The sequence below is a fragment of the Heterocephalus glaber genome, unplaced genomic scaffold (assembly GCF_053883595.1).
Source record: "Heterocephalus glaber isolate CG9 unplaced genomic scaffold, H.glaber_assembly_v1.0 deba00001465, whole genome shotgun sequence".
NCBI lineage: Eukaryota > Metazoa > Chordata > Mammalia > Rodentia > Bathyergidae > Heterocephalus > Heterocephalus glaber.
The window spans coordinates 29,203,230-29,231,057 of NW_028258312.1; the positions used below are offsets into that span (position 1 = coordinate 29,203,230).

The 27,828-nt window shown below is 40.1% G+C and overlaps 1 protein-coding gene across 5 annotated transcripts in view; it reads right to left on the bottom strand.

Moving 5' to 3' along the window:
- Xrcc4 (X-ray repair cross complementing 4) overlaps positions 1–27,828 on the bottom strand; it is a 251,841-nt gene that overhangs the window by 63,209 nt on the left and 160,804 nt on the right. For 4 of the 5 annotated variants that reach the window (XM_004841641.4, XM_087181002.1, XM_087181001.1 and 1 more), the window contains one exon: positions 14,390–27,631. The exons of the other annotated variant lie outside the window; for it this stretch is intronic. In XM_004841641.4, coding sequence (XP_004841698.1) covers positions 27,511–27,631 — 121 coding nt within the window. In that variant the 3' untranslated portion in view covers positions 14,390–27,510. Of the gene's footprint in view, positions 1–14,389; positions 27,632–27,828 lie in introns of those variants that run through there. 5 annotated transcript variants of the gene reach the window in all.

Below are 27,828 nucleotides of genomic sequence, written 5' to 3' on the forward strand. Positions count from 1 at the left end.
AGGGAGTTGGGCTTGATTCTAAAGCCGGTATTCATAATTGTTATTTAACCAAGGTGTGATTTTATCTGCATATAAACCATTTCACTTTTCCAAACCAATGACTGTGCCCTGGTATTATTTTAGCTGCTGAAGAACAGGCCAGTAGTACTCAACTTTCCAGAAAACCATTTCTAGGATAAAAATTACATGACGCGCAGACAGACTGCTATGAACACCTAAAAAATAGCACTTAACACAGCCCTCTCAGGCAGCAAAATGCCATGCAAAATAATTGTAGACATCTTTCAGTAATTTCATTCATATCTGTTTAATGTATAGATCACACCAAAGTTAAAAAGAAACCATGATGCTGTGGAAAACTGATTTTGATAGCACTGGGTTTCTTGCTATCAGGCAGGTTTTGTCTTGTTGTATAAATTCTTTCTTTGCCATGTATTCTTGGGCAAGCTACTTACCTCCCTGCGCCTCAGTTTCTCCATGTATTGAACACAGATATTGACACCTACCTACCTTGCAAGATTCTCGTAAGGCCAACTGAGAACTTGCATGGTGTGATGAAGGAAACACAGAAGGGCTCAATAAAGGGCGACTGTCCCTATTAGTGCTATCACATTACTGCTATCCCAGAGTGGAGCGTATCCTGCGTTATACAAGTGTATCTCAGAAAAGCACATCAGAGAGCCACCGTGCCAAGGCAAAGGCCACTGTTGGTGGACTTGGTCATAAAATGAAGAGGACAAGTCATGAGGCAGAGAGCAAAAACGTGAGCCAGAAAAGTCAGAGAAAAACCTAGGAGCTTCTTCGACATTTCAGACATGAAGTTGATTCGTTGAGAAAGGAAACTGAAATTCACACAGACAGACCAATGCAGTCCATGGCTCCCAAGGGTGGTATTTAGATTTCAGTCAGACATGTGTTTTGCCAAACTATTCCATCTCCAGAACCTCGCCCAGCAATGGATATTATCTTACTCACCAGGAATTAAGGGCTGGAGTGGCTCATTTTTGTAAAGGCACGCTTGCAAAGAGCAAGGGATATTGCAGACTAGCTCCACTTCTGATTTGGGTAAACTTTGAAAGAAGAAATAACAAGCTCCTGTGAAAAGTTATGTTTTCAGATTTTGCAAATGAGGGGCTACATTCCAGGAGGGTGGAGTGAGAGGGACTCATGGGCCTGCCTCCGCCCTCTGCATAAAGCCCAGAGGAAATTCCAGCGGGACCACAGACAATTAAACAACTCAGGATTGCAAGAACATCCCGGTGGTTTTCAGCTGAATTTATTACTTTTAATTTATCAGGGCCATTGTGATGAAACAAACAGTCCCCTCTCTAACTGATCTGAATGTGCTGCACAACAGCGCACGGGAGCCTGCTTTCCCTTGTTAAGTGTCTCCCCAAACTGTGAACGAGTGAGAGGATTCTGAAAAGATGCCTACTTTCAATCCTTTGTTTCTGGCAACTAGTAGGTCAAAACAAGTGACGAAAAATATTACATAGAGATTCCAGAGACAGCCGAATGACCTGTTTTTATTCACAGGACAGCAGGGACTCTGTCTTTTACTTTTCCTGCTGTTTGTTGCTTCAGTTCAGTGCCCCCAGAGCACTGTATTCCCTAAAGTTCAAAACATTTTAACTCCACAAAACACACAGATGTATTGAGATTGTATTTCAGAAAAGCCTAAGTTTCCACTTGAAGCCCCTCTCCCTGCTTCTACCTGCACCAGAAATGACCACTTGTAACAGTAGCACTTCTACATATTTATTTGTACACTAATAGGAAATATTTGGTATTTTTATTTGTATTCACTGCTATTATCATGCATGTACAATTCTATAACTTGCTTTTATTAAGCTATAAGAAATTCTAGGATAAATGTATTCATTTATTTATAGAGGTTAAAGGATTAGAGGACACAGTCCCAGACAAGCAGCAGGTTCTAGACTTACCTGCCATAGAATAACCATCGTAGAATTTTGAGTACGTCACCTATTTTTGAATAAATTTTCCTATCAGTCTCTCTCACAGGGTTTATGTAAAACTAAGCAGAGTAAATAATATGTGTAGGTGTGCTTTGAATGCCATACAGTTTTATATGTTCATACGAAAACTATTATTCTTAAATACTATCTAGAAAGTTATTGGGTAATGCAACCATATTTTATGTATATGCTACAAGTACCTAATAGAAAAATTTAAACAAGCCACATCTTAACGACTGGTACAATCTTTCCTGTATGTGAATGCTCCACTGGAAACACTTTGATAGATCAAAGGTTTAATCATAAGAAAATATATTTGCTCATAGGCTGAAGTTATTAATTTGATCATTTACAAATCTTAACTTCATTTTTACTTCTGTAACCTTCTGTACTTGATTCCCAGAGCAAACAAGCAACAATACATTCAAATTCTTAATGCATTCAAAGAATTGGAATGGTTAAGTCAGAAAAGAGGTTGCAAAGCTAGGACATCTTCAAATGTTTAAAAATTCGTCCCTGGGCAGGAATGGTGAGCACACCTGTGATCCCAGCACAGGGAGGCTGAGGCAGGAGGACCACCATGAGTCTGAGGCCAGCCTGGGCTCAAGACCACTCTGAACTACATAGCTAGATCCTGGCTCTAAAAAAATAACTACAAAAAATTCACCCCAAATCTCCTACATGTGGAAGTATTTTTATTTTATTTTATTTTTTTGGTACCAGGGATCGAACTCGGGACCTTGCAGTTGCGCGGCAGGAGCCGGAACCACTGAACTAAAGCCCCGGCCCTTTTTATTAAAAACAACTGCACAAATGATTTCAGTTTAAATTACAATTCTTGTAAGCAAAATGTTATGTATGATAGAAGCATGAAAAGTTTACATTTTGAGTACATTACTATAGTAGGATTCTTTGAGATGGTTAAGAAATTCCCTAGTCTCTGAATTAAAGAACACTGTGGTAAAGTTGGCTATAGTTCTGTTACTGGGCATACTGATTTTTCTTCTAATGTTAACAATTAAACATAAAATGAAAAGAATGCTCTGTCTATGAAGCCCCTCTTTTCTAGATGTTTTTCATAAATAGGATCATCAATAATGAACAATACTGCTTCTACCTTAAATAAAGCTCCTCAATTTCCTTCTTCTGACTGCTTTGCATTATGAATTATGTATTCACTCTTTTGCTGGGGGTTTGTAGGGGATTGTGGGAGTGACTGATGCTTCTGAACCTTCTTCTCCTTTATTTAAAAAACATTATCTCAGGCCAGCGATTTAGCTCAGTGGTTCCAGCACCTGCCACTAAAGCACAAGGTCTTGAGTTTAATCCCCTGTACCAAAAAAAAAAAATTATCTCACACTGTTTCCTCAGACTCTCCAAGTTCAACTGGATTCCCAATTTATAAAGTTCAACATGAATATGCAAAAGGACCATGGGAAAGTCCTGACATATACAAACATAAAAAATACTGCACAAAGCCACGATGCTCTTGCAGTGTCCTGAGAGCACAGTCAGACAGCTCAGAGATGAGTTCAGATCCGGAAACTCAGGGCTTCCCAAGCCCACTCATGTCTGAGGAGAAAGGAGGGGTAGATGGAACACGCATCTAACATCTCCCTTCTGATGCCAAACAGAAAGCACAGAATCACAGCACTCAGGACCACCTAGCTCAGTTCCAAATTCTAAATCTGACTGAACGTACACAGTTAATTCATTACTGGAGTAAAACAGACTGAAAACACCAAGTGAATAAATCAGAATGATGAGTCATATAGCAGTTCTATGGCCTGTTTTCATGTCCCGGTTTGTGCCAATTTTTCGAAATAGAGAGATTTTGGTTTCTGGTCCTTCAAAAATACTAGTTTTCACTCATAGCAAAAATAAAGGAATAACACAATGGTGGATACTCTAATTAGGTAGAGATAAGTAAAAGATGTAGTAATTCTAAATATCCGTTTTATAAATTGCAACGAAATCAGAAGCCCACAACATCGGAGCCTAGCTTCAATACAGTAAACATTGTGGATTGTTTCTTCTCATTTAAAACGAGGAGACTGACTGTATCTTTAATGTTCTCTACACCCTAGGGCCTCTGGGGGGAGAAGTGTCCTAACTGCAGCAGGTTATAAACCTATGATTTAGATACCAGGAATGTCAAGCTGGGGCACTTTGAGTGGCACAATGGTCGCTTATTGTTGTCAATTGCTCTCTTTTCCCCAAACTCATGTCTTGTTACAGAGTAATTCCAGGTTCACCTAGACAATGTGGAGAACAGACTAACCCAAGTAGGAAATGTCACCACCCCAAGATAATCGGACCCATCATGATCTCTGTTATGTGGCACTTTAAGACACCATACCACATGCCTCATACATGACTCTATGACGGGTCCTAAGTTTCTTTAAGTCTTGTTGAGTATGTACTGAACTTTCGCTAAAATTTGCTCAAAGAAGGCTCTAACTCCAGATTCCAGAATGAATGGTATAAAGCAGATTTTCCAATGAGAAGAATCCATGGGGGTCACTTAATCTACGCTAAGAGCTGTACTGATGAGGAGGCCACAGTGCCTCCTTCCTATGTCAGCTACTGCAAGATGTGTTATGCACTGGCACCAACTCCCCAGGATGAATGTGATCACTATGTACTGCCAACATGGACTAATAAAAATAAAATTTTTTAAATCAGCACAAATTCTGTTGGGTAGAGTCCAAATTGTGATACAAAGGCACGATATACATAGATACACACAGTGTTTGTGCCCATGTAGTTTGTAACCTAGAGGCTACAGATAAAAACATAAATACAGACCACACACTAACTGCCAGGGAAGCTGCAGGTAAGTTAGGTGGGGCAGGTACACAGCAAGGGAGGCCGGGAGAGTTCTCTGAAGAGTGCAACACTTGCACTGGACTTTGAGGGAAGAAAGTGGGCCATGCAATAAAGACATGGGAAGGAAGGACAGAATTCCAGGCCACAGGAATCCCTGACATTTGTAGGAACATGGCATAGGTGAGTGGTACAAATGATGAGCATGAGGAGTGTGTGGAGACCGGGCCAGCAGAGAAGGCAAACTCAAATGCCCATAAGGTACAGACAGCAATGAGAGCGGCTGTAGTAAAAATGTCCTCTCCAGGGAGAGCAGTCAGGTGATGGAGTAATTAGCTAATTTCAAGAGAACCCTGAAGCCTCTTATTTTTAAATTAATATTGGTACCTAATTTTGCAGAAAACACGGTATGAACCAGACCAAGCACATATATATATATGAGCTGAGTTCTGCTAACAGCCTGCCACTTCACAATTCAAACTTTATCTTAAAAACTGTAGGGACTCACTGAGAGACTTGGCCAACTGGAAGGCTTGGGTGGCTGCAGCGTCAGCGCTAAGTCGAGAAGAGAGCTTGTAAGAAGGGCTTCAACCAAGACAGCGGGAAGGAGACACATTGGAAAAAGCTGAACCAGGAATATGGTTATTAAATAATTGATACCACTAAAACTGGAAGCCAAGACTCCCATTTCCTTGCTCGATATTTTTGTAACTACACCAGCACTACAAGGTACCTTTTTTGAATGAAACACGATTTATTTTGCAATTCATAAGGTAAACAGGGAGATTCTTTGCCAACGTTACCTTGAAACACCAGATTTTTGTTCACTGTAGTCCTTTAGTGCAGTACAGGCAAATCGTACACTAAAATAAGCTCTAGGAGAGAGGATGTGCAGAGGAAAGTATGAAGAAAGAGAAACTGGGCATAGCCAGTGGCCACAAAGAAAGGCTTCATACCATACTTCAAGTGGTAACATTCCATGCCAGTTTACAATGAAGTAGTGAATAAAGAAAAATCAAAGAGCAAAACAAAAGACAGATCATAGGAGATAGGCCTTTTGCAAATGGGAAAGGAATCAAGCAACAGAGGGAGGGAAACGGGAGGTAAAAAGACTGTGTTACATACATGCATCAACCCTCTACCGTGAGTGAAATCATTATGTACTGCAAACAACTGTGAATAAAAACTAAAATTAAAAAAGCTATTGCTCTGGTGTGAATTATGGTGTTCCTTTAAAAATTTTCCTTGACACTTAATCCTCACAGTGGGGCTTTTCTGGGAAGAGATCAAATCACGAAGGCTCTGCTCTTAGGAGTGCGTCGGGGCCTCACACCTCACATGGGGCTGGGGAACTGGTTCAGGTCTTTCTGTTTCCCTTCTGCCTTCTGCCACGCAGGAACATAGCACAGCCTCTTGCCAAGAGAGGATTCAGCAAGAAGGTCCTCACCATGCACTGAATGCCAATACCTTGATCCTGGACTTCACAAACCAGGAGAAATGTTTCTAATGCTTATAATTACCCGGCGTGCAATATCTGGTTATAACACTACAATGGACCAACAGACAATACTAAATACATGGTAAAGGAATGCAACGGCTCACAAATTCTATGACTGAAAGCTACTCCAGTTATTCGTTTCCAGACTGTGTGCATTAGGGCTGATCCCTGCATTCTTGGTGGGAGTGGAGACTACAGCTGCCATTTGATTAGTGCCTTTTAAAAATGTTTTCTGGTTCAATGGATAAGCCAGACGGGAAGTAAGTCAAATGGAAAATGAAGTCATTAGGTGGGGCGAGGTGATGTCAAATCTCTGGGTGTTTTCTTTTCTAACCTTTCGGGTGAGAGCTTCACTCCATTTGTCTGACTGGCACAAGGCAAGCTTATAAAAGAGCATTTGTTAAACAGCTCTGTGAATAATAATATATTCCTACTGCCTGCTTGACAGAAGGCTGAAAATACTATATTCTTCTTTATTAAATAAAATATTAAACTGAGTTTTGCAAAATAAGCAAAGAAGTTTTAGTTGTACTACAGTTTCTATGCTACATAATTACACTGCTACTGAGAAAGTAAAAATTCCAAATTATGGCATCTAGAAACGTGTTACATGTAAGTCTGTAATGATGTAGGTAAGTGATGGTTTATTCTAACACTGCATGGAGCTTGAAGTCAATGTTCACTGCAGAGCAGTGGTAGTCAACTTTCAACCAATGTTCTGTGGTTCCTTGTTTTTTAAAAAGACACACGAATGTGATGGTGCTTAGAATATACTATATCGAGACAAATCTCTGCATTCTGCCAGTCAGAACAGCTTGGATTCCATGCAGTGACAAATGGCCTGACATCTCATGGGCCTCATTCACACCAGGCTCATCACAGGTGGCCTGGGGCTCCACTCCCTGCTGTCCTCAGTCCTTGACCTACGTTGACAAGGCCGCCACTGACCCTGCTGGCCGCTGAGGCAGAAGGAAAGAAAGTTCTCTGGCTCGGAAGTTACATGTGTCACTTTTAATCAACACTTGCTGGCAAGAACTAGTCTAAGATTCTCACTCAACTACAGCTACGAAGGGCAATTTTACCACGAGCCCGGAAGGCAGCGAGCTGGGAATATTTGGTGATTAGAACTAATGACTATCTGGAGTGAAGTGGAATCTCAGCATTGTTTACATTTGCATCTCTCGAATGACCAGTGACGTTGAACATTTTTTCATGTATTTATTTGCTATTTCTACTTCTTTGTCTGAGAAATGTCTGTTCATTTCAGGTGCCCATTTTTGGGTTGGGTCTTTAAATTTGGGAGGTCTGATCTTTTTAAGTTCTTTATAGATTCGAGATAGTAGACCTTTGTCTGAGGAAGAGCAGGTGAAGATTTTTTCCCACATTGTGGATTGTCTCTTCACACTGTTGGTGGTTTCTCTTGCTGTGCAGAAGCTTTTTAATAAGAAGAGATCCCATTTGTTGATTGTTTGTGCTAGTTCACGGGCAACTGAGGTTTTGTTCATAAAATCTTTTCCTACACCAATGTCTTCAAGGGTTCTACCTAACCTCTGTTCCAACTGGTTCAGAGTTTCTATTTTAATATTTAGATCTTTAATCCATTTTGATTTTAGTTTAGTGCATGGTGAGAGATACAGGTCTAGTTTTAATCTTTGGCGAGTTGAAGCCCAATTTTACCAGCACCATTTATTAAAGAAAGAATGGCTGCTATCATGAAATCAACCAATAGCAAATGCTGGTGGGGCTGTGGGGAAAGAGGAACCCTGCTCCACTGCTGGTGGGAGTGTAGACTGGTGCAACCACTGTGGAAATCAGTATGGCGATACCTCAAAGAACTAGGACTGGAAATCCCATTTGACCCTGCTATTCCACTGCTGGGGATCTTCCCCAAAGAATTAAAAGAGTCATACCACAGTGACATATGTGCACCCATGTTCACAGCAGCACAGTTTGTAATAGCTAAAACTTGGAAACAGCCCAAATGCCCATCAACTGGAGACTGGATAAAGAAAATGTGGGTTTTTTTATAAAATGGAGTACTACTCAGCCATAAAAAATGAGAAATTAGAGACATTTATAGCTAAGTGGATGCACATTGAGGCAATACTCTTAAGTGAAATAAATAGGACACACATGTGTAAATACCAAATAGTTTCTCTGGTGTGAGAAACTGAAAGTGTAAATAAGGACTAAATGTATAACAGGTAATGTGAAATAGGAAGAAAGGGGGCAAAGGGGAAGGAAGTGGGAGGGCTAAGGGAAAGGATAGAAGGGAATGGGATTAATATGAGAAAATGGAAAAATAGGAACAAAATTTTTGCAAATAAGGAGGGCTGGAGGGGTTGAAGGGAGGGCTGGGCAAGGGTAAAAAACAAGAACCAAGAGAGACTATGTAAAGGTGCAAATCTCCAATGATGAATGTCATTATATTGTATACCTAAAATGTACCAATGATTAGAATGAATAATCGATAATGTAAAATAGGAAGAAAAGGTCCAAAGGGGTAGGGGTAGTGGGAGGCACAGGGGAAAGGAAAGAAGGGAAAGGAAAAAATGATGAGAAATGGAAAAAATGGAAATAAAGTCTTTGTAAATAGGGAAGGGTGGAGGGCGTGAAGGGAGGGCTAGGAATGGGGAAATAATAAGAACCAAGATGCATTATATAAAGGTACAATTCCCAGTGAGAAATGTAATTGTGTTGTATACCTACAATGTACCAATAAAAGAATTTAATACAAAAAAAAAAGAACTAATGACTATCACAGTTACAATAATTCCTTTATTATGGTTTCAGGTATCTTTGTTTTCTGTACCTACCTGGACTGTGAAGTCAGAATTTGTGATTCGAAAGGTCTTCGAACAATTCTTTTGATTCACTATACATGAAGAGTATTAACACCCAATTGAAAGTGTGATTTAAATAATTACGTGTTTAGAATTTTTCTCCCCCTATATATGTAATACAGCATTATACATAATATCCTGTATATAATATCTATCTATCTATCCACATATCTAGTTCTGCAGTAATACCAGAGTTGCTAGGGAGAGGTAATACAGTAAAATCATTCAAATGACTTGAAAGGGAACTGATGAAGGTACAATGCAGACGGACATCAAAGCCTGAGTGGACGCCTTCTCCACAGACATCATGACCCACTGCAGGCTGGGGCGGGTGGAGCACTCCCCAGGAGGAGTCTCCAGACTTCTCCCATTTGCCCTGCAAATCCCGTGCACTGAGAATCTCACGGGTGAGGAGAAAATACCCACCCATGCAGCCTGTTCTCACTCTAAGGTCAGAGCCATAAATCCCAAAGGTCTGGGCCTCTCAAATCTTTATCTTCAGATCTCATTTCTCCCAGGAACTCCAGACATATATCTCAATGTTTCTGCTTTGATGTCTGTTAAGTTTTTTTGGTTTTTTTGTTTTGCCAGTCCTTCTCGTGTCTGCAAATGGCATTTTTTCACCCAGCTTCTCAAGCCAAAAGGCCGGAATCCTCCTGGTTTCTCTCTTTATTCTCCCAAGTCAAGCCAAGGGCAGTCTTGGCAACCTTGCTGGGAACCCCTCACCAACCCCACGTAGCCTCTCCCTGCTGACCTGCACCTGGACTATGCTGAAGTCTTCCAACCTTCTCTCTGTCATCACTAACTCCCACTCCAACTCTATGTTCCGTACAGGATCATAGGGATTTAAAAAAATAAATATCATACCATTTCCTTTCTGACAACTCCCCATTATGAAGTTTAGTAGCCATGTTTTATGAAAAATGTTTATCTCTAAACATGCTGCTCACGTGAGGGAAAGATCTGGGTCAGACCTTGGACGGATGTGGGGAAAGCAGATACATGTTTCCCATTTCACACTTGCTGCTGTGTATGTCTGAGGAGAACATCTGGCGTGGAGTTATTTTCTCTTTCCTCTCTGACCTCTTCCCATGTTTGTCCTAGAATGGGATGAAGAGTGGATGCCCAAGATGGATTGACTCTGTTCATTTATAACATGTCTGCTCTACCTGAATGATTTCAATGCACAAGATTATACTCTGAATAAGCCCTGCATGATCTGACCCATCCTGTGGCATGGACTGCATATTCACCCCGCACACCACTCTCTCTTTCCTGCTGCAGGGCCACCTCTCCTGCCTTTCATCAGGCCTCTGCACCCCTCTTCTGATCTTTGAAGGGTGTCTGCCTGTCACAGCAAGCTGCGCCCCAAACCATGGTGCTTCGGTTTGTTGGTTTAACAGAAAGGGAAATTTAAATTATTTGGGTTTTTTTTGTATTAAATTCTTTTATTGGTACATTGTAGGTATACAACACAATTACATTTCTCATTGGGAATTGTACCTTTATATAATGCATCTTGGTTCTTATTATTTCCCCATTCCTAGCCCTCCCTTCAAGCCCTCCACCCTTCCCTATTTACAAAGAGTTTATTTCCATTTCTCATCATTTTTTTCCTTTCCCTTTTTTCCTTTCTCCTGCCCCTCCCACTACCCCTACCCCTTTGGACCTTTTATTCCTATTTTACACTATCGATTATTCATTCTAATCATTGGTACATTTTAGGTATACAATATAATGACATTCATCATTGGAAATTTGCACCTTTACATAGTCTCTCTTGGTTCTTATTTTTCACCCTGGCCCAGCCCTCCCTTCAACGCCTCCAGTCCTCCCTATTTACAAAGATTTTGTTCCTATTTTTCCATTTTCTCATATATATATATATATATATATATATATATATATATATATATTTTTTTTTTTTTTTTTTTTTTTTTTTTTTTGGTACTGGGGATTGAACTTGGAACCTTGTGCTTGTGAGGCAGGCGCCGGCACCACTGAGCTAAACCCCCGGCCCCCATTTTCTCATATTAATCCCATTCCCTTCTATCCTTTCCCCTAGCCCTCCCACTTCCTTCCCCTTTGCCCCTTTTCTTCCTATTTCACATTACCTATTATACATTTAGTCCTTATTTACACTTTCAGTTTCTCACACCAGAGAAACTATTTGGTATTTATACATGTGTGTCCTATTTATTTCACTTAAGAGTATTGCCTCAATGTGCATCCACTTAGCTATAAATGTCTCTAATTTCTCATTTTTTATGGCTGAGTAGTACTCCATTTTATAAAAAAACCCACATTTTCTTTATCCAGTCTCCAGTTGATGGGCATTTGGGCTGTTTCCAAGTTTTAGCTATTACAAACTGTGCTGCTCTGAACATGGGAGCACATATATCACTGTGGTATGATTCTTTTAATTCTTTGGGGAAGATACCCAGCAGTGGAAAAGCAGGGTCAAATGGGACTTCCAGTCCTAGTTCTTTGAGGTATCGCCATACTGATTTCCACAGTGGTTGCACCAGTCTACACTCCCACCAGCAGTGGAGCAGGGTTCCTCTTTCCCCACAGCCCCACCAGCATTTGTTATTGGTTGATTTCATGATAGAAGCCATTCTTTCTGGAGTGAAGTGGAATCTCAGCATTGTTTTCATTTGCATCTCTCGAATGACCAGCGATGTTGAACATTTTTTCATGTATTTATTTGCTATTTCTACTTCTTTGTCTGAGAAATGTCTGTTCATTTCAGGTGCCCATTTTTGGATTGGGTCTTTAAATTTGGGAGGTCTGATCTTTTTAAGTTCTTTATAGATTCGAGATAGTAGACCTTTGTCTGAGGAAGAGCAGGTAAAGATTTTTTCCCACATTGTGGGTTGTCTCTTCACACTGTTAGTGGTTTCTCTTGCTGTGCAGAAGCTTTTTAATAAGAAGAGATCCCATTTGTTGATTATTTGTGCTAGTTCACGAGCAACTGAGGTTTTGTTCATAAAATCTTTTCCTACACCGATGTCTTCTTCTACCTAACCTCTGTTCCAACTGGTTCAGAGTTTCTATTTTAATATTTAGATCTTTAATCCATTTTGATTTTAGTTTAGTGCATGGTGAGAGATACAGGTCTAGTTTTAATCTTTGGCAAGTGGAAGCCCAATTTTTCCAGCACCATTTATTAAAGAGGCTATCTTTCCTCCAGTGAGGGTGTTTGGGTCCTTTGTCGAAGATGAGATGGCTGAGTGTGTCTAGCGTGGTTTCTGCATCTTCTAATCTGTTCCACTGGTCCTCAAGTCTGTTTCTTTGCCGGTACCATGCTGTTTTTATCACAGTAGCTTTGTAGTAGAGTTGCAGGTTGTGGATTGTGATACCCCCTGCCATATCTCTGTTACCTAGAATTGCTTTTGCTATTCTGGGTCTCTTCTTGTTCCAAATGAATTTTTGGATTGTTTTCTCAAGGTCTATGAAGTATGTTGCTGGGATCTCAACTGGAATTGCATTAAATCTATACAGCAGTTTTGGAAGTATGTCCATTTTCACTATATTAATCCTTCCTACCCAGGAGCAGGGGATGTCTGTCCATTTTCTGATATCATCTTCAATCTCTCTTTTCAGAGTGCCATAGTTTTCAGAGAAGAGGTCTTTGATTTCTTTCATTAGGTTGATTCCTTGGTATTTCAGTTTTTTGGATGCTACTGTGAAAGGAATTATTTGCCCTATTTCTCTCTCAGTGAGTGTGTCATTCGTGTAGAGGAAAGCTATTGATTTTTGTGTGTTGACCTTGTATCCAGCTACTTGACTGAATTTGGTTATTAAGTCTAGAAGACTTTTGGTGGAGTTCTTGGGGTCTTCTATATAGAGTACCATGTCATCTGCAAATAATGACAATTTGACTTCTTCATTACCTATCTTTATTCCTTTTATTTCTTTCTTTTGTCTAATTGCTGTGGCTAATGTTTCCAGAACTATATTGAACAAGAGTGGTGATAGTGGACATCCTTGTCTTGTTCCTGATTTGAGTGTGAAGGATTTCAATTTTTGACCATTTAGTATGATATTGGCTGTTGGTTTTTCATAGATGGCTTCTATCAGTTTGAGGTAGAGACCATCTATTCCGATTTTTTGTAGGGTTTTTATCATAAATGCATGCTGGATTTTGTCAAATGCTTTTTCTGTGTCTATGGAGATAATCATATGGTTTTTGTACTTGGCTCTATTGATATAGTGTATTACATTAATTGATTTTCATATATTGAACCATCCCTGCATCCCTGGGATGAATCCCACTTGATCAGGGTGTATGATCTTCTTGATGATCTTCTGCATTCTGTTTGCCAGTATCTTATTAAGGATTTTTGCATCTATGTTCATTAGTGAGATTGGCCTATAGTTCTCCTTTTCAGTTGGGTCTTTCTCTGCTTTGGGGATCAAGGTGATGCTTGCTTCCAGGAATGAATTTGGGAGTATTGCTTCCCTTTCAATTTCACTGAAGATTTTAAACAGTAGTGGCAGCAGTTCCTCTCTAAATGTCTTGTAGAATTCTGCAGTGAAGCCATCAGGGCCCGGGCTTTTCTTAGTTGGTACGTTTTTAATTACATTTTCAATTTCATTGGTTGATATTGGGTTGTTCAGAATTTTTAGGTCTTCTTCTTTCAACTTTGGTAATTCATATGTATCTAGGAATCTGTCCATTTCTTCTGTGTTGTCCATCTTATTGGCGTATAGGTTCTGGAAGTAGGCACTGATGATCCCCTGGATTTCTGCTGGGTCTGTTGTCATTTCTCCCTTTTCATTCCTAATGGCATGGATTTGGGCCTTTTCTTTCCTTTTTCTGATAAGGTTGGCTAAGGATTTGTCAATTTTGTTGATTCTTTTGAAGAACCAAGTCTTGACTTCATTGATTGTTTTATATTGTTCTCTTAGTCTTCCATGCATTGATTTCTGCTCTCATCTTTATAATTTCCTCCCTTGTATGAGTTTTGAGTTTGTCCTGCTCTTCTTTTTCTAGAAGCTTGAGGTTCAACACCAGGTTGTGTAATTGGGCTCACTCTGTTTTCCTAATATGTGTATTCATTGCTATGAATTTCCCTCATAAGACTGCTTTACTTGTGTCCCATAGATTCTGATATGTTGTATTGTCATTGTCATTTAACTGAAGGAACCGTCTCATTTCTTCTTTAATTTCCTCTGTGATTCATTGTTTATTCAAAAGTGAGTTGTCCAATTTCCATGTGTTTATCCAATTTTTGTGGTTTCTTTTGCTATCGATCTCCAATTTCGTCACACTATGGTCTGATAATATACAGGGGATAACTTCAATTCCTTTGCACTTACTTAAACATGTGCTATGTGTGAGTATGTGGTCTATTTTTGAGAATGACCCATGTGCATCTGAGAAGAATGTGTATTCTGATTTTGTGGGGTAGAAGACTCTGTAAACATCTGTTAAGTTCATTTGTTCAAGAGTTCGATTGAGTTCTAGTATTTCATTACTTATTTTTAGTCTAGTTGATCTATCTATTTGTGACAGTGGGGTGTTGAGGTCCCCCACTACCACTGTATTAGTGCATATATGACTTTTCATGTCCATTAGTATTTGTTTTATATAGTTGGGTGCACTAGTGTTTGGTGCATAGATATTTATAATTGTCATCTCTTCCTCTTGGATTCTTCCCTTTACAAGGATGTAGTGTCTTTCTTCCTCTCTCTTAATCAGTGTTGGTTTGAAATCTACTTGATCTGCCTAGAGGATAGCTACTCCTGCTTTTTTCCGGGTTCCTGTCGCATGCAGGATTGTTTTCCACCCTTTAACTTTCAGTCTATGAGTTTCCTTTTGAATGAAGTGTGTTTCTTGTATGCAGCATATTGTTGGATTTTGCTTCTTGACCCATTCTGCCAGTCTATTTCTTTTGATTGGTGAATTGAGACCATTAACGTTGATGGTTATAACTGAAACGTATTGATTTGTCATGGCCATGACTTTTTCTTTTTGTTGGGTTCTCCCCCTTTACATTTAATTTCTTGTCATGCCAGATGGGTTCATTCTGCTTTGCTTCCTGGGGTTGTGATCCTCAATGTCTGTTCCTAGGATATTGTGTAAAATTCTTTGGAGCGCTGGTTTGGTATTCACGAAGTTCCTAAGGTGCTCTTTGTCATGGAAGTATCTTATTTCTCCATCCATTTTGAAAGATAGTTTTTCAGGGTATATCAATCTGGGTTGGAGGCTGTTTTCTTTTAGGGCTTGGAATATGTCACTCCAAGCTCTTCTTGCCTTGATGGTTTGTGTTGAGAAGTCTGCTGTGATTCTGATAGACTTTCCTTTGTATGTGATTTGTTTCTTTTCTCTGACTGCTTGGAGAACTTTGTTCTTCTGTTGTGTTTCTGGAATCTTAACAATTATATGCCTATGTGTAGATGTTTTTTGATCAAGGCTATTTGGAGTCCTATATGCCTCATTTATCTGTATGTCAAGCTCTTTTCCCCTGCTTGGGAAGTTTTCTGCCATTATTTCTGTGAAGAGATTTTTTATGTCATCTGCACTCTCTCCTGTTTCTTCATTGAGCCCAATCCGTCTTATGTTATTCTTTTTTGCATCATCTAGCAGCTGCTGGATTGATTTCTCATGTTCCCTTATAATTTTGAAGCAATTTTTCTTTTCCTGGTCACTAATTGCAATCTTATCTTCTATATCTGAAATTCTGTCCTCACATTGGCTCATTCTGCTGTGTAGACTTTCCATGGAGTTTTTCATGTCCTGGTAATCTATTTGCATCTGTTTTATGGATTCCATTTGTTTCTTATGTTGGGATTCCATCATGTTCCTCAGCTCCTCTCTAGATTTATTAATCATGTCTTGCACTGGGGGCACAATTTCTCCTGTTATCTGATAAATTATTTCTGATTTCATTTTTTCCAGATCCCCTTTTGTTGGCAGTTCAGTGTGTCCAGGTGGTTGAGTGTCAGAGTGTTCCATCTCATTTCCCTTTGGGGCTGCTGTAGGTGATCTGGAAGTCTGGTTTTGAGACTTACTTAAGTGTTTTCTCATTTCGACTGGGGCGGGGGGCTGTTAGCCCCTGCACATATTACCTCCTCTGAGCTGGGTGAGGTGGGACAGGGGCTGGGAGCAGCGGCAGGGATGGTGACCCAAAAGCCCTTTCCTGTGGGCTGGGAGCAGCCGGAGAGATGGTGGCTGGGAAACCCCTTCCTCTGGACCAGGAGCAGTGGGATGGTGGCCCGGAAGCCCCTTCCTCTGGGCCAGGAGCAGCGGGACAGAAGGTGGCCCAAAAGTCCTTTCCTCTGGGCTTGGAGCAGCGGGAGGGATGGTGACCGGGAAGCCCCTTCCTCTGGACCAGGAGCAGTGGGACGACGGCTCAGAAGCCCCTACCTCTGGGCCGGGCACAGTGGGACTCAATACCTTGGTCTGGTGGTCTGGTGTCCTCTGTGTCTTTGTAGTGTGGAATCAGGTGGCTGCCTGTCTGCAGTGGGGTGATTAGGCGTCTTCTGTGCGACTCAGGACCTCGGTAGGGTGTGCACAGACCTACCTGTCTGCAGCTGGCTGCTTCAACCTGTTCTGTGCGACTCAGGACCTGTATGTCATCAGCGGGCTGATTCAGCCTGTGTTCCGCGCGACTGGGGACCTTGGTAGGGTGTGGACGAAATTTAAATTATTAAAAGTAGGTAGTAGTAACCTCCCAAGGAAGATTTGGTACACATTTACAAGAATCCATTTGCCAGAAAAATTACATTTTGACCTTTACGCATTGTCCTGGCCAGTGCCTCTTTCCCCACTGCCCACTCCATCTCTTCCCCCTGCATTCTTCTCTCCTCCTTCTTCGTTCACCTTCGTCTTTTTATACAATCTCTCATTCTTCATTCATTTATTTTTTAAAAAAACATGCTTTTATAAACTGACAAACATATGCTACAAGACTTTGTAAAGGAGTTGAAATTTGTGATAAGTACAAGATTTATTTTTTGACTCAAACTGCAGTTCCAAGAAACAAAGACTTTGTTTTGTTTACTACTGTATCCCTGAACAGTGTCTGGAAAATATTACACCTCCAAATATTTGCTGAATAAATTTTACATTAGAAAAATGATCTCAAGGAATCTTGTTTGAAATGGGAGGCTTCCTACTGCTTAACTAATCGAAATTACGGTTACTTGGAACAGTATTCTAGAAAATGGTAGAAGACAATTCCACACTCTGAACACACTACAGAGCGAGGACAGACAGGGCAGGGCATGTGACATGAGCACGGGATTCACAACTCACAGCACCTTAGAGACCAGCAGACAGAGTAACGGTGATGACTAGAAATCCTAGAGAGCACTTAGTGCGGTCTGAGGGACCCGCTTTGTGCTGAGGAATTCGCAGGCATTGACTCAGGGTTCCCCATACTGGGGGAGGGAACACGACTGCCCTTTTTACTGACCAAGGACACTGAAGTGTGGCCATGTTCAGTGGGACACCGGACGCCCAGCTAGTGGGAGCAGTGGGTTTGGGATCCACGTGCTTTGCCACTGTAGTGTGGTGTTTTCTACTCCGTGAAGTCAGACAGTTCTGTGTGGTTAAGTCCTTCATCGAATACAAGAGAAAATCTGAGGCCAGGAAATACTGAGTTCTTGGTCAGGAATGTATGTTTGATTGACTTGGTCATTATGAAAAACATAAAAATACATTCTCCTCTCTACCATACAAAACGAGCAAGGGAGCAGGGAGACAGACAGGAGACCATAAAACTCCCAGGAGCCCGTGCTCTGTGGCTACTGCGCCACTTGCCTGCTCTGGTCGGGCCCAGTTTACTGGGTGATTTACCCACTCGGTGTCTGTCTCCCACTTCCTGTTGGTCACGTCCCTGCCTCCCCTGCAGAGCCCGGCTTCTCTGTTCTTACTGCACTCGAGTTTGCAGCAGCTTCAGGGTGGGCCATCCCTTCCTTCTTGAGTATGTAGATTCCGACCCCCATAGCCTGGGATGCTGCAGGGCTCAACTTGGGGCATCTTTATTCAGAATCTGGGTGATCTCTTCTGGTCGCAAGGCTTTCACTTACTAAACTGACCACCACAGGTCCTCCTTACTCATCTCGCATTCTGTGCCTCTGAGCTCCTGCTCACCCAGGTTTATTTTTGACTCCAGAACCGACAGTCCAGGTGCTTTCTCCAACACCTGTGCCCACCTGCAAGGACAGCACAGGGCCACGCAAGTCTGCAGTGTACCTGCTCTCAGCTGAGGCAGAGCAAGGCACTGTCTTCTCATTTCCCCTCTCATATTACAAGCAAATGCTGGTTTGTGATACATTTGGTGGATTTTTTCTGCCCTTTTGTGCTTTTACTGGTTGATTTCACCATTTAAAGTGGCCTTTGTGTCTAGTGCAAAGCGGTTGTCCAGCATGCAAGAAGGTTCTGCTATTGCAGAATGCATGTGTCTTCAAACAGAAACACACATGAAACCAGGGCATATACTGATCAGTTGATGAAGACGTGGCCAGAGACTCCAGGAATGCAACTGGCATCTCCCTTAGGAACAGTGTTCAGTGTTTGTTCATTCAGCCTTCAAAGCTGCTTTATACAATGTTTCTACTGCAGACAATAAAGTGTCCTGTACATGCCCATGGCCTCAAAGCTTTGCATAAATCTTTAGTCTAAATCTCCCCGGGAACAATAACTCCACGGAGCCATCTGACCTTCTGAAGACATATCCTCTGGGATACTTAGCAGATGCCCCACTCTGAACTCAGGACAAATGAACTCTAATCGCTGGCATTACTCCCAAGTCTGCTCCTCCTTCCATTGTCCCAGTCTCAGTCCTCCATCCTCCCAGTTAGAAGCCCAAATCACAGAAATCAGTCTGGGTTCTTCTCTTCCACATCACCAGCTCTAGTTTATTGTGTTACTGAAGCTGGTGGTGCTGGGGATCCAAGCCTGGGCCTACACACTTAACTATATCCCAGGGTGCTGCCAAGTCAGTAGGTTCCCCAGGCTGGGCTGAAACTTGTGAGGCTCCTGCCTCATCTCGGGTGCTGGGATCACAGCTGTGTGCCCCACACCGATGCCACCTCTCACATTTTACTCCTGCCCTCCTCCACTCTTTCGTCAGCAAGTGTCTTGGTGTCCTGGGTCACCACCACGAGCACCATGGTCACCACATCTTTCCTGGAATAACCTCTCAGTCACCACATCCGCGTCCTCTCTCTCACTTAGGGTCACTGTGCAAGGTTGTGAAGGATGCAACCTAGACCCCTTACCACAGCAGCGCTGCAACGTTTCCCACGCCACAGACTGGGTTATTATAAAACAGTGACCAGGTGACGGCACCCTCTCAACTAAAACCCTTCAATGACTTCCCCCCTCAAGAAGTTCAACATTCTTACTCCAACCTACATGGCTGATATGCGTAGCTCTGATCGCCTGTGTAGTAACTGCTCAACTATGTGAATAACTTTCCCACTGCATTAGCTTTCTTTCTGTCCCTCCAGGATGTCAACCTCAGTCGCGATTCAGGAAAGCTTTGGTAGCTGCTCTCTTTGCCTGGAATGCTCTTCGGCCTGATTCTGGCAAGACCCTTTCCTTGTCATTCACACCTCAGCTTAAACACCAGAGAGCACACTCTCCATCCAGCCCAAGGACACCTGGTGACACACAATCACGCTGCATTGTTTTACTTCTCTGTTTGACATATACACTGATTTTTTTCCACACATATGCAACACAATTGTTTGTCTCTTGTTCAACACTCTCTCCATACTATCTATACCACTTCTTGACACTGAAAAGGTCAATAAATACATAAATATGTATGTATTATAAATACATAAAGATGTATATATTATATATCTGTATCTATACATATTTGGTACTTGGGATTGAACCTGGGGCCTTGCACATGGTAAGCATGATATCTCTAGTTCCAGTATTTTTGTAAACAAATGAATAAATCACACAATTAGTTTCCAGAAAGTCACTCAGAGCAACTAGCATATGGTAATGAGTTTAGATTTTAATTATAATGGGAAAACACTGAGGTATTCTAGGGAAGGGATAGGAATCAGGAGAGATAAGGTGAAATATAAAGTTATACTCCAAATCCGCTTTCAGAAGTTCACTGTGGACAATGGATCAGAGCAGTGATGGCGAACCTTTGGGGCTTTCAGTGATAACAAACAGCCCACTGCGGCACGCACGCCATGAGTTTTCCACCCTTGAATGAGAGGTTAAGAAGAGAAAATGGGGAGACAATAGCACAAAGGTTGCAGTTGTCCAGGTGAGCGAAGACTCCGGCTCTGGCTGAGTTTGTGGCAGTGAAAAACAACTGCAAGGAAGTGGCAAATAAGTGATTAGAGTCTCAGTGGTATTTTAGTAGCAGGAAGCATGACCAACAGATGAATGTAATGTGGGGCCGAGGGAAAGAGAGAAGTTACATTTGACTCGAATTTCAGGCTTTACTTACTGTGTACACAGTAAGACCACTTAAGAAAAGGAAGATTCAGATGGACGACAGCCACTTAATATCTCCTTTCCCTCATCAGAAAAAATCCACTTATTAGATAATTATTGAGTACTTCCTATAATCCATGCATCCGGCTTTTCTTTTATAACTATCAATTTACATCAAATTCCAGACTTTGGAAGTAAATTTCTAAACTCCATCAAATGTAATATGCCTTCCTCATTATGTGTATATCCATCCTTGGTAATACCTTTTTCTTTGCTCACTGTGCCTTCCTGTAGTGTTCATTTTTATTAGACATTCCAAAGGCACCAGCCACTACTGTATCACAGAGCCTCACTGGCACACTGTATTGTAATTGCTAATCGGTCCTGTTCCCCAACTCCACACTGTCCTTCTGGAAGGAAGGTACCTGCCCTCTCTGACTCTGTGCTGTGCATGAGGTCCCCACGCACATCACTACAGTAAGGTGCAAATAAGAGAGGCCAACAGTCAGAGTCTAAGTGATGACCTGTAATGCTGTTTACCTCCCTTTGTTATGTTTGCTTTCCTTCTCTGGAAATTATTGTTGTATATTCCCAATAGGTTATGTGCAAGGACTCCAAAAGTATACTTTGACTTGAATGAGCACCTTATTATTCAGTCAGATGTATGAGATTTCCAGTTGCCTACTTGCAACTGGAGTTGCAGGTGAGAACAGATAATGTGTTCTCTTCAACAATTTCCACGCCTTCTGTGACATCATTTATTACTTAATCAAAAATAAACCTCAATAAGTAGGAAATTATTTTTTCATGATTTTCTTTAAGTAGGGATATATAAGACTGTTTGGTTTTATACCAACATCTGATTACTTCACTAGTTTGCCATTCAATTGGTAATTCAATTCATATCTTTTCCTCAATTATTGGGAAATTTCTAAAAAGTCATACATCCATGACCTAGGGGAAACACTTTTTAAAAACAGCAGTATAACCTTGATAGATTTTGACAGCGAAAAAGTTGATTTTCTCTGTAATCCCTTGAACAGAATATCATATATCCCCAAGCAAGCGAAGCTCCGTGATTTTAGATTACAGTGAGAATACATGTCCAGAAACAATGGTTCCTTGTGCCAAGGAAAAATCCTACCTCGGGCAGTTTCCAGAGGCCATGGTGCACCTTCCAGAGGGATGAACTCTCTCAAAGGATGACTTGAGGACAGCATGCCAAGTAATGAGCTCACTTATAAGCTAAATTCATTGTAAATATAAAATACATAAAATGAAGTAGAATAATACTATATTAATATATTACACACTGTATACTTGAGCAATAAATACACCAACATAGAAAAGGAAACTTTTCTAGTCTTTGGAGAAGTGAGTTCCCATGGCTATCGAAGTTTGTTTATCCAACCTCTGCGGTAGGCTGAATTTCAAAGTTAAGACAGATGACTTGCTTTGGGAAAGAGCATGCCTACCCCAATGCTTTCAATAACTGATGGGTCTCCCAAGTCTTTGGTGGCCATGTTATGTGTTTCTCAATCTATCTTTTCCTTTACAATCACACTAGCATTACAATCACTATTCTTCAGAAAATACTTCCACGATTACTACTCTATCTTCCTATCTTCAGGGCTTATCAGTAAACTTTATGTCTATGCAATGTATGGTTTAGAGGAAATTTCTCCTGAAGCTCTGCTCACTATTCCATTCTTTGCTTTAAGACCTTTTACTAGTTCCTTGTTGCACTTATCAAAGAGGCCTAAATAAATAAGCCTAGCATGCAAGTCGCCTCGGGATGTAACTTCTGCCTACCTTACCAGAGGTATTCCTAATACTCCTATTTCTATGTATGGCACAATGTGGACACTGGTCCTCTGCCTTCCAGACTCTTTCTCCATGATTTTACATATGCAGTGTGTTCCCCTACTAAAAGAGTTCTTCCTTTGAGTTAGGGCATATCCCAAACAAAGAGATTCAAAACATATCATGGCTACAATGAAGACAGACATTTACTTCTCTCACACACAACAGTCCGGGGGCTGAGCAGTCCCTGGTGGGTATGCTGCCCTTTCACGACACCGTCCATGACCATGATTCCTCCGATCTCTGTGCCCAGTCTTCTCCCAGGATGCTTTCCTTAGAGGCTGGGCTGCAGGGAGAGAGACATGGGAGTGCCTGACCAGTCGCTACATGGGCACATCTCCTTTCCCTCACACGCTGCTGGCACTGGCCTGGTCATGTGACCTTCCCTCCATGTCGGCCAGGCTGCAAAATGCAGCCTCTTAAAGCTGGTAGCTGCCCCAGGTGGTGAAAAGAAATACTGGAAGCCTGCAGACTGGGTTCAACGATTAGTCTCCATATTATCTGTCTTCAGTGTCCACCCCAGAAGCATGTGGATCTTCAAAACCAAACTGAGATACAACCTCCTTCTGGCCAGGCTTCTCTGACTTACTCTTATTCCATAGTCCTCAATGGAACAGCACTTCTCCAAAGCTTCATAGATTTTGGCTCCACTGTGAAATTTGGTACATTTTAGACACATTACAGGGAGTTACACACATATAAGAGACAGTCAAAATACAATATGGCCCCAAATGCAGGTATCAGCTGGTCAGTCTTCCTTCATTTTTCACACTGAGAGACTGTTGAAGACAGTGTCTGTGCCCAACTTTTACTCTGCATTATTAGAAGTGGAATGTGTAAGAGTAAGCACTTAATGATGCTGGCAAGAGTAAAATTGCTTTACTTGATACACTGATAATCTTCATTATTACAAAGATAGCATTTTAAAAAGTAATGTGTACAAATTTGATCTAGAGAAATAATTTTTAAAGGAACTGTTTATAATCAAGAGTATTGTAAAAGATTTTCAACTAAACAAAATATGTCCTAAAATTTTCCTAAAAATATTTTCTAACACCAATATTTAAACAAAGTGTGTCTACATTCTTTGTGTTTTAGTAATGCTTTACTAAAAGATAACAAAATCCTTGAATAATACTAATAGGTTGTTATATATTTTCAGTTTCTTATGTTTATTGTTTTTTATTCTCATATCTGATTTCTTCATTCCATTTGCCAACATCTCAGTTACATTTGAAGTTTATATCTTTTTCTTTTGGTATAACTAGACAATATGAGACCACTTTAGTTCTAGAGTGATATAACATTTTATTATTTTAATACCAAATATTTATTGTAATTTATTTATATATTACATTAAATAATTTAAGTTATAGAATTCAGTACTGTAAATGATGAATATAGCATAGCAAATATTTTTAGTGCCTATTTTTCTTTCAATATTGAAATATAAATTATGAACAGGAAGTCATTTCTTTTGACTAATGACCTCACTGACCATGTATAATAAATATTTACACATTATTCTACATTGGTTAAAGTGTTTTGAAACAGCAACTATTATCAAGTTGAATTTAGAGAAATTTTATGTACCGATGTCTTTAAAATGATAGAAGCATAATATATGAGAAACATATGATAAATTCCTTTTATTTGAAACTCTGAAAGATTATAGCAGATTCCTATTAAATTTTTTTTTAAACAGAAATCTGAGTCTGTCAGTAATTTGAAATTTAAATACATGTACTAGCCTGGGGGAATTTTAGTAAGGGTTATTCCCAGGGTGAGTTACAATCATGGAAATGCATTTTTAAACACCTTTGTAAGCTCCACTGAAACATATGTGGAGATTTTGTTAAAATGTAACTTAAAATAAAAGCACTTACAAGACTAAGATTCTGATACACATAGTAATCATGCTTTAAAAGGCCATAAAGCTGTGGTTAATAGTGAATATGTTTTTTAAAAAAATATTAATGCTTTGTTCTTCCTGTATACTTAAAAAACACTCGACCAAACTTTAAAATGCAAATCTTGATTTTATCAGGAAACATATAATAATGCATGTGATCAATTTTTACTTATTTGGAGCTGCAAACACAATTAATAAATCATCTTTGAAGCGCCCTGACCATAATCAGTATATTCTGGCCAGAATTCAAGGGCCATTAATCAAAACCTGTGGCCAGGAAAGTGAGAGCCGAAGCCCTGAGCAGTTAGGTAAACACAGAGCGCAGCTAGTAAAAACCTATCTGGCTCTCCAACCACGACTGTGTTTACTTTTGCAAAGAACATAAACATTGTGATAAAATTAAAGTTGTGTAAAAAGTGAGGTTTGTTCACGATGACCAAAGTAAATATATAGCAATTGAACACTCATTTTATGTCCTTAATGTGACACTAAAGAAGTTTAAAGTGCAGATATCAAAAATCTGAGAATTAGATATTTGAATCTGATGATTATATTTTCTTACAGATTAAACATACACACAATTTCCAAATATTTTGAGATTTAAACTAGGAAAAAGTAACAAATTATTAAGAGCCAAGAATCAGGGTATAAATATGAAAATAGAAAAACCAGAATGACGAAATACCAGATTTGAAATTGCTACCCCCAATTCCACCCCTCCTCTCTGTATATGCTAACTTTAATATATTTAATATATATTACTCTACTTTATATCTCAAATTTAATAAACTGCTTTTAAAACACAGTCTTCTAATATATTATTTTTATCCAACATTGTACCTTACTGATTGCTAAATGGAAAGAAAGATTTGCTGAGCTACCACACAAAAGGGAAAGGGAAACCCTCATTTCCATAAGAACTGTAAGGAAAGGGCTTACTACAGTTTTGAAATTTTCATAAACACACTTTCATTCTTAGAAAAATATTTCTAGGATTTAGCTAAAGCTGGTAGGAAACAGTACTTTAAACTAAAAGAGCATCATATTCCCAGAGGTTTCTACTTAGTGCTTTCTTTCATACACAGGATGCATCTCACTGTCAGGCCCGTCTTGAGAGTTAGAAAGGAGGCATTATCAGGAACCAGTCTCTGCATTCACAGAGTTCCAAGTTCTGTCTCTACTGTGTTATCATAGTAATTGTGCACAAGCAATCAGTTACAGTGTGGATCTAAAATGTCCCCAAAAGGCTCCTGCCTTGAAGGCTTTATCCCTCACACACCAGTGTGGTGTATCTCATCCCCAGCCCTTCCTCCTTCCCTCTCTCCGAGCCTCTCCATTTCCAGGCTGCAATGGGGTGACAGCTGTGCCCCACCATGGCCTCTGCGTCATTATGTTTGCCTCATCACAGGCCTATAGCAACAGAACTAGCCAACCATGGACTGAAACCTCTGAGACTGTGAACCCAAATACATCTCTGGAAAGCAAACGCACAGCTAATTAGCACCACTGATTTTTACTCAGCTGCTCACAAGTATGTACACAACAGAGACCTAATGCAGAGAGCTAAAGTGAGAATTAAGAGAATTATTAGGATGAGATTCAAGAGCTTAACATGGTACCTGGCACACTGTAATCAAATAAATATTAGTTTTTCTTGTTAGTGTTGAAGAAGCATAAAAAATAGCTTAAAAAGTGTAGTTCTTAGAATATAAGATGATCACAGATTCAACATCAAAATATCACTTATCTTTGGGAAAGTTATCTAGCATCTCCAGGTCTGAGCTTCCTAATCTATAAAATGGGAACTGTGGAATGAGACAACACATGTAAAAGGGTTAGCACAATGATTAGGACACGATAAGTATTCAAAAATGTTAAATATTATTGTCATTGTGTATGAAGAGATTCAAGTGACTAGTACCTATGTGAATGCAAAATCTCATTTATGAAAATTAAAATGAAACTGACCGGCAAGGAAAACAAAACTTTAATAGTTAAGATAAAAGGAGGTCTTAGAAAGGACTCAAGAACCTCTACATGAAACCAGCTTAATTCAGAAGTAGGTAATAAACAAAAATGAAACATGGAAAAAATCAGTATCAGAAAGACAAGAGACATCTTTAATGATTAAATACAAAAATTTAAACAATGAGATATTATTCGTTGATTAAACTGATGTGGCAATTACCAATACGAATTGGAAAACAGAAGAGCAAAAGGTAAACACTGCTCATAAGAGTACAAATTGCCATGGCTTTTCTGGAAGAATTCCACAAAACATGACAAAGGATTGACAAGCATTTTGCCCACACTGGCCTAGTCATTCCACACATGAGAGTTTATCTAAGGAAACAGTCAATGTATGGGCAAATGTATGTAATGTATACATACAACATAAATGTACATAAAGCCTAGTTTCCAGTAGGGAATTCCTTACAGAAATTTCCTTACAGAAATGAGACATTTGTAAAGTTGGATACTATAAATATGATACTAAAGAAATATATCTATTAAAGTGGAAAATGTTTGCCACATATGTTTAGGATAAAAGTAGCAGGCTGCATCCTACATGCGTGAGCCAGCTTGTGTAAATCAAGTGCAGAAGAGGAGAGAGGCAGAGAGGGACAGACGCTATGGTTTGGGTAGTGCTCTCTGGGTGGATGGGATTAGGGTCGTCCGGGGAGCTCATTCTCCTGTCTCCCTGTGCTCTGATTTTTCTGGGATGGGCATTTACTGCTATTATCATTAGGAAACAAATTGAATTCCATTCTTTTAAAAAGGTAAATGGATTAATAGTAACCTATCTCTATATTAAATTTTAATTTTGTATAATCTAGTAACATTGATAATAGCAACACAAGAACTGAATAAGGCAAACTGATAGTTTTCTTCAAAATATCATTAAAAGAAAAATCTTAATGATAATGACTATTTTTACTTTAATCTTTATTTGACTCCACCTGGGTTTTTGTGGAAGAAGCAAGCATTTTAAAATTCTGAGAGAGTTTTGACAGATATGTTCTCTGTGCTTTGGTAGCCAGAAGAGCCTGACTGTGACAAACACAAAAGTGTGTGGATTGTGTGATTTCTTCGAGGATGGTGCTGTGATCCTGTAGCATTAAAAGTCAAGGACTGAGTGTCTCTTGGTCCAGGAAGACAACACCTTATACAAAAGGGATCAGTGGCAGCTGTGTAATTCTGGACCACACTCCATGGAGCTGGCGAGTCACCAGGCTGAGAAACGCTGCATCCTTTTCTGTTGCTTGTACCATGGACTGCAGTAACCTGGGCAAATCAAAGCACAGGGTCACCATGCACTGTGTGACATCTGCTGTCCACTCGAAATAGCACATCCATGCAGCTCCTTCATGGGGCCACTGAAAGGCCAATTAAAGCTCTGACACCACTAAAATCCTTTGCTAGGTTCAAGGAACGAAACCTGGAAAGTTTTAACAATATTTGTAAGAGAACTATAAAAAAGG